We start from the raw sequence: 7,926 nt of genomic DNA, 5'->3' as shown, positions 1-7,926 counted from the left end.
TCAGTCAAGATGATGTGAGTTCAAAGTCCTGATGTGGGGTTTGATTCCCACAACCTTCGGTTCAGAAGTGAGAGCGACACCAACTGAGCCAGGTTGACACATGATTCAAAGGAGTCACCAGCAATGGTATTTGACCCCAGGACATTGGAATATTTTGATAAACAGCTTGATGCTGTGATGGGAAGCAGGGAGGGTGGGAAAGATGAGATTGAATAGAGTGAAAGGCCTATTTCGACCAATCTTGCTTATGATCTTGTTCGGCGGATTTCCAGCTGTTGGATTGAAAGGAAACTCAAATCAAAGATATATGAAAGTCAATGAGTTTTGTTTGAACTTTGATGTGAGGAGAGAAGGAAGTTGCTTGTCTGAACACAAAAAGATACAGATTGTATCATTTGTGTTACATTTGACAAGGCAGTTTCCAAAATCAGTCCATGTGTTTCAGACTTTTTCCCCATCCATGAAGCTTGTTAATTCCCAACTAGTGTCACATGCATACAGCTCACAATGATCGTAAGTGCAGTCAGTGCAAGCTGAGTTACTCTTTATATTGACATTCAGGGGAGATTGCACTGCTCTGCACCGTTCATTCAGAGCATTGATCATTTCTCAGTGAGTGCCATGTTCGATGCCCCTACTCTCATGAGACCACTCGGAAAGTGATCTGCCAATCGACTAACAACCAGGTTCCTACTTACTGCTAGGTAAATTAGAGGCATGTGGAGTAAGGAAACTTATCTAGGATTTTGTCCTGCTCGAAAATCAAATCTTCTCGCTAGTGAGGTGAGGGTGCAACCGCTACGGGATTCCTGTGATAATCCTGATAGAGAAGCCCATTTGGTTTTCTATGGACCCAGTGCCACAAAGGATTGTTTACCAGTTATAATAATAACAATAATCCTTGCACTTGATAATGCCCTATCTTGTCATCAAAATATCTCAAAGCGCCGCATAGGATTTTATTGTTATTGTACACAAACACAACAATTCGCACACAGCAATGTTGCACATACAGGCAAAAGTGTGACAGTTATATATGGAAGTCTGTTGGCCAGATCACCCGAAGAAACTGCTTTCTCTTTTCATATTGTGCCATGGGACCTTTGACATCCATCTGAACAGAAAGATGGGATCTCAGATTAACATATCATCCAAAGAACGGCATCTCCAATGATGCAGCACTGCTCTGACGCTCTCCCAAAACTGCATTGCAGAGTATGAGTTCAAAGTCCCAAAGCGAAACTTAAACCCACAAGAGTGAGTTATGTGAGAACTTCAATGTCAAGGAAGAAAGAAGTTGTTGTCTGTCTGAGCACAAAGAGACACAGGTCATCTCTTTTGTGTCATATTTGATAAGGCAGCTTCCAAAATCAACTAGTCCCAATAGTTTCAGAATTCTTCCCCAACCCTGAGGATTACTCACTTTCCCAGATGATTGTAAGTGCAGTCAGTGCAAGCTCTCTTTACATTCAGGGAGATTGCACTTCTCTGAACAGTTCAGGACATTGACCACTTCTCAGTGAATGCCACGTGAGATGCCCCTACCCTCATGAGATCGACTGAACGTGGAAAGCCTGTGCCCAGAGCTCTGATCTGACAGCTCCATTGTAAAGCTGTGAGGTACACAAGAAATAATTAGTTCTTTGTGACCAGATAAGATCAATGGAACCAAAGTGTGGAATACATAATGAGTCAGGTTCAGAGCTGGCGTTCGGTCAGTCCACAGGTTCCACGCAGACGGAATAGACCAAAGCGACTAGACACTGAGGGGTGGGTGGGTAGAAATAGGTGGATTGTGAACCATATGCATGTGATACCTAATTGGGAATTAATTGGTTAAAAGGGGTTGTTCAATAACTCCATTTCCTTATGACAAACAGGGGCTGGGACTAGGACACAGCCTAATTATAAATAGAGGGCTTGGGTCATCTCTCCTTTGTACAGTTACTGGGATCTTTAAGGTAAAGGTACAGTTTCACAAAGTGCAGCTATTGTCTGACAGTTGCTTGCTACTAAACTCTCTTTCTTGTGTACTCCTTAGTGTGTTTGAAAGCAACAACAGCAAAATGTTGACTGTTCTTATCTTGCTGAGTCTCCTGAAGTCCTACAGTGCCAGTGATAAACCCAGTGGTAAGTTATTTTGTTTCTATCCACTTCTCCAGGCTCGTGGAGCAGCAATCTAGGACATAGCAATCAATAGCTTTCCATCCAAACTCCTAAACCTAATCTTTCTCCTGATGTGTTTTGTCTGAAACACTGATAGTACAGCGCCTTGGGACGTCCTCCCAACATGAAAGGCGCTATACAAATGTAATTTTGTTGTTGTATTTAGTTGCAATGGGGTCCAAGAGTCTCCTGAACAGTTGCAAGGAGCTGGCATTTCGGCCAAGATGGGAGTGAGCACAAACTTATGAATGGATTTTATTCAATTCAGAGTGGGAACCAATGCACTGCTGCCAGACCATTCTCTGCTCACTTCCTTTTCTCATCTAGCCCCTCTGGCTCACTCTTGTAACCATTCCTTGGAACGACAGCTCTCTACCTTTCTCCCTCCCACACTTTGCCTTTCTGATGAAATTGACACCATCTCAGATTATTCCATTCCCTCAGTCTTCCCTTCCTCCTTTACTGTAATGAATTCTTTCCTCCCTCACTTTTTCCTTCCTTCTGCATGTTCCACGACTCCTCATATTTCCCTTATGTTTCTAGTTAATAATCTACTCATTCCATCACTTCAATAATCCTTTCCACCTTTCCTCTGGATAGTGCCTCCATTTTTCTGTTTCTCCTACACTCTACAAGACTTCTCTCCTTATTTCTTTCTTTCCTTCCCGCTCATTTCAGGATTCTCTCTCCTCCCTCAGTCTACCTTCCTTCTATATTCTTTCCAGCTCTTCTATATTCTCTTCTACTCATAGGCTGTACAGACGCTTGAACCTAATTGCAGCATTACTCAAATGCTAGATCTGGGTCCATCTCCTCTCTTCACTTTTGCTACGTGGAGCTGGAACATCAGACAGGATTGATAACTGGAAATTATCATGTTACCCTCCAGTTGTTCCAAACAGCATGGGTGTTCCACTTGTGTTCCCTAAGTTGCATCCAATAATGTCTGCACTGAGCTCAACTTCCTTGGGAGCCAGTTGTACTTGTCCACCTCACCAAATGTCCATTCTTCACAAGTGACCTGTAATGTGATGTTTGTCCCGTCAAATCAGCTCTAGGAACATCACAGCTGTGCCTGGTCCTGTCCTCACCCGTCATCAGAAGCCAGATCTGGAAAGCAAACTCCTGCCAATATTTCCCTCTCACTGAGCTGTACTATAGCAATCCCTGCCATCAGCCGGGCTTACAAAATACAGCTAAACATGAGCAAGGGCTCTGCTGGGATTTTGCTTGCCTGTGCTACTCAGAAGCCTGTGGTTCTGTGTGGTTACGCAACAACAATAACAAGATTATATTTGTATTGCACGTCGGGAGGACGTCTTAAGGCACTGAACACACAACAAATGAAAGCCTATCATCAGCCAGATGGATAGTCTCTCCCTGCACTGTTTGATATCTCTGAGGTAACTAATTCCAACCATTTCCACTGAATTTCAGCGGGCAAAGTTTGACAAATGGGAATCAAGAGCTTTGCAGGAATTTTTCATGAGACAGTGAACAGTCATTAATTATCTTTTTACTTTTTGCAGATTATGAGACAATACCAAGTATAAAAGGAGGATATGGTCCTATTATTCCAGAGCATGACCAAGGAGGGTATGGTTCAATGAAAACAGATTATGGTATCTTTGGAGACCCTCATGCAGTATTTACAGGCAAAATGCCTCTGAATGGATTTCCAGTGGAGAAATTTGTTATCGCATCCAGTCAAATTTGCAAGGACAAAAGAGGCATTTGCAAAAGTCCCTGTCAAGAGGGTTTTACCAGCTTCAATAATATGTGCTATAAATACATCCACCGCAGACTATGTTTCCATGATGCAGAGGTATGTCGTTGATGAAATAAAGTTTCTATCAAAGACAACTTCCAAATGTCTCAGAGCTGTCTTGGGTCACAGTCTTCTGGTGAATTTTTGTTGGGAAGCTGCATTAAGAGGGAAGAAAGATGACCAGAGAGGTGGGGAGAATATGAGGAAATCTGACGATGAGGGAAGGAATGAGAGAATATGGGGAGACAAGAGGACCAGAAGGGGGGAGAGAGAAAGTGCAGGGACACATCCGTTCCAGATGACAAATTTATCAGAGGGAAGATAGACTAAATATAAAGCAAGTATACAATAAATAATTATGAATTAGATGTGTAAGAAATGATTAAGAGATAAAATGGATTGTAAGATTGCAAAAAAAAAGGAAGAAATGATTGAATGGAAAAATAAATGAGGCATTCAGCACTGGAGTGTGCTGAGAACAGATAGAGAACACAAAACATTGCTATGTTATGTTCTGTGTTATGACTGAGATCAGGACTTAGCTGTGCAGGTATATGACTGACTGACATCTATCACAGCCTCGTCTGAAAGAAATCTGTGTGTGCGCTTTGGCCAATTCTTTGCCAAAGTTTATTAGCTCGGAAATTGATTAGAATTCCACATAGTTTAAAACATAAAAAGACTTGGAAATTTGCCTCAGACATTTTGGTAGAAAGGTTAAATCCAGGCACATTCACGAATGTTGGTGAGCACATTTAATTTTAAAGCTATGCAAAATTTTATATTCAGAGGAAAAGTAATTCTACACATTTACGTGCTATCCAAAGTACACACTTACATTTTTGCCTTCATTCTTTGCTCCCTTAGATGCACTGTCGAAATAACTACCCTGGCGGTCACCTTGCCTCTGTACATTGTAATTTGAATCATCAGTTGCTCAGAGACCTTGCAAAGGATGCTTACTACACCCACCCCATGACTTGGATCGGTCTCACAGACTGTAGCAAAGTAAGCAAATGTCCCCTTTTGTACCAGCAGCTTTAATGCAACATGTGGAGGCGAAGTACATTCGAGCAAATTATTTAATTCTATTTTCCTGGCTTTTCTCCATATTATTCAATGTTCTTACCTACTATGTATCTGTCTATCTATCTACTAATATCTACAAACTGGATTTGTCTATCTATAAATCTAATTCTCGAACACTTCAGTTGTTTGTATATCTATCTGAGGCCTCCCAGCTTCTGTAGTACAGTTTGACTCAAGCTGGTCTTTTGTCCTGAGTATTTGGCTGGGATCAGGAACTCTCTTTGCGGAACATGCATGGTGAGGCCCTGGGTCACTTGGGTCTTCCCTCTAATTGGTAATTTTACATCACTGAACCTAGCAGTTTCTCCACTGTACTTGCCATAATACCNTTTTTTCTAGGGTGTTGACTTTCACTGGAGACTCAATCCTCTCTTCCTTCTTGTTTCAATCTAGGAGTGCCATTTCCTATGGACCGATGGAACAGTTTCAGACCACACAGAATGGTGTCCTGGTGAACCCTCTGACCAAGTTGGAAAAGAAAACTGCGTGGCCATGAACCATAAACGTATGTAGTTAGAGATTGTTTTTAGAGAATTATCATTAATTTTAAAAACATTGCTACTTTGCTCTGCTGGACATTTCCAACCCTCTAGCACTTGGTGTTACAATAATTACCCACATAAAGTACAGGGAAGCTAACACATTTTCGTTCTTTTCACACATCCCTTAGCAGGTTGCAAAAGTCGACAACCCTCTGAATTTGGCGTGGATTCTGAATCTTTTTAATTTTAATTTCAATCTATGTTAGCAAGTGCTGTTGGGTTGTGCATTTGGTTTGCATACTGGTCTCCAGTTTTACATTTCCACCCAATGCAGCAGTCCCTTTTCTGAAGCTTGATCCACAGCCACAACATCAAGACTAGATGGTGATCTGGTGGTGCAATGGTGGTATGGTAATGGTATGGATTTGACCATGTTTCAGGCAGGTGACAGTGGCTATTTACTGAGCCTAACAACAGCTTGGCTTGAATTCCCAGTTCCCAACTCCTCCCCATCGCCGGTCAAGTTGTAGCCTAACCCTACTGGGGACAGGAACTGCTGGGTCAGCCTACCATGAACAACAAGGATTCTTGTTGGGACTAAGTAACTGGAGTGCCTGTACCATTAGTACAGCTGATCAGTTCTGAATAGTTTTTGCTCAGATTCTTTTATCCTCTGATGACATGGTGAATAGAACAAGAGGAAAAGTTGACTTCAATGAAAGCAGGGTAGAAATTCAAAATTTATATAATCCACAATGACTGTGGAGCCAGGTGGGAGATACAGGCACTGTGTAACTCATCATTGTTTTTATCTCCAATGCCTGTGTTCTGCACTTTTCAGTCTTAAATCTCCACTGTTCCCTTCTGCACATGTGGAGTCCTGTAGCTCAGTGGTTAGAGCACTCGCTTTGCAAGTGAGAGACCTGAGTTCAATTCCAGGCAGAGGGCGAAACCTTGGGCAAGTTTCCTTACTCCACACAGAGCCTAATGATAATCCCTACAAAACCAAAAACAATAATTAAATTGGTCATTTTCAATTTACGACTGTTTGTGGGACATTGCTGTGCGCTGCCGCGTTCACCCACAAATATACAGTCAATTCACTTTACAGTGTGTTCTGTGAAGCGCTTTGGGATGTCCTCCTGACATGAAAAGCGCTATATCAAATGCAAGGATTATTATTATTATTATTATTATTATGTCTATTAGATAATAATAAATAAAATAATCCTTGCATTTGATATATTGCTTTTCACATCTTCCAGACATCTCAAAGCGCTTCACAGAATAGACAAAAGTGAATTGACTTTATATTTGTGGGTGAAACATGGCAGCCAATTGCACACAGCTGTGTCCTACAAACAGTCATGGATTGAAGTGACCAATTCATTATTTATTTTTTCTTGAGGGATTATTATCAGGCGTGTGGAGTAAGGAAACTTGCCCAAGGTTTTGCCCTGCAGGAATTGAATGCAGGTCTCTCGCTTGCAAGGCGAGTGCACTAACCACTGTGCTACAAGTTCGCGAGCTAGATGTCAGAAGAGTTGAAATTACAGCGATTGTAAATGATTTGCCGTGATGCCGATTTCTCTGTCTGTTGACACAATGCCAGACTGTTCATTTACATTTCATACTCTACATATCTTCTCTTTCAGTTCAATATCTCTGGACTGATGAGGAATGCAAAAATGAGTTTAATTTTATCTGTGCCTATCGATTGGGCTGCCCGGGAGAAGGCTGTAACCAACTCTAAGAACAACATCAGAAAGGATTCTTTTTTCCAGTGTCACTTTTGACCTGTCTTGAAATGGCATTTTTAATCTCATTTTGGAATTATAATCTGTTCTGAGATTGTAGAAACCAATAAAGTAGTGAAGCATCACACTGTCTCTGCTGAGTTCTATGTTAGATTCATTGCTCTTCACTGGGTAAACTTGAATTAACTCATTAGATCAAAAGAGGTCAACAGGTAATCATTGAGGATTAAATAATCAAGGGAAGATCCTCATCTTGATCTTCAAATCTCTTTACTGTCTCACCTTTACATGTTGGGACAAATTATATCATTGATTGAAAAAATATATGGAGAAAAAAATCTATGAGTTTGGTGAGCAGTTTTAAAGAAAAGAGTGCAAAAGTGGTGGCATCTCGGTTGAAGTGTGGAAAGAGTGAGCAGGATAATTAGCTTCAACGACAAGTAAGGAAATTCTATGTGCAAGAGGATATTAGTGATACAGATAACTGGGAACTTTTTCAAGCAGGTGAAACGTTTAAAGGAATGATGGTTTACACCTAACTAATCAAGGAGTTAATGAACTGGCACAAAACTGAATTATCTGCTTGATAAAGAGATCGGGTCTATTGATTATCAGGAAGACATGGGAAAAATGGAACAAGGTAGACTGTCACAAAGAGGAAATA

The 7,926-nt window shown here is 41.1% G+C and overlaps 1 protein-coding gene across 1 annotated transcript; it reads left to right on the top strand.

Moving 5' to 3' along the window:
• Nucleotides 1-1,937: 1,937 nt before the first annotated feature.
• On the top strand, nt 1,938-7,387 carry LOC103181870 (lectin-like). The gene is made up of 6 exons (XM_007898628.1): nt 1,938-1,961; nt 2,042-2,130; nt 3,696-3,991; nt 4,802-4,942; nt 5,417-5,528; nt 7,161-7,387. Exons 2-6 carry the CDS (start codon nt 2,067-2,069, stop codon nt 7,256-7,258), a joined length of 711 nt encoding a protein of 236 aa, XP_007896819.1. The 5' UTR covers nt 1,938-1,961; nt 2,042-2,066; the 3' UTR covers nt 7,259-7,387.
• Nucleotides 7,388-7,926: the final 539 nt, after the last annotated feature.

The sequence above is a fragment of the Callorhinchus milii genome, unplaced genomic scaffold (genome assembly GCF_018977255.1).
Source record: "Callorhinchus milii isolate IMCB2004 unplaced genomic scaffold, IMCB_Cmil_1.0 Scaffold5, whole genome shotgun sequence".
In the NCBI taxonomy this organism is placed as follows: Eukaryota; Metazoa; Chordata; class Chondrichthyes; order Chimaeriformes; family Callorhinchidae; genus Callorhinchus; species Callorhinchus milii.
This window is presented reverse-complemented; position numbering and strand designations above follow the sequence as displayed.

Coding starts and splice junctions, on each gene's coding strand:
- LOC103181870 (XM_007898628.1), top strand. CDS start 2,067: ATGTTGACTGTTCTTATCTTGCTGAGTCTCCTGAAGTCCTACAGTGCC. Junction 4,943..5,416: donor GTCTCACAGACTGTAGCAAA/GTAAGCAAATGT, acceptor GTTTCAATCTAG/GAGTGCCATTTCCTATGGAC. Junction 5,529..7,160: donor CGTGGCCATGAACCATAAAC/GTATGTAGTTAG, acceptor CTTCTCTTTCAG/TTCAATATCTCTGGACTGAT.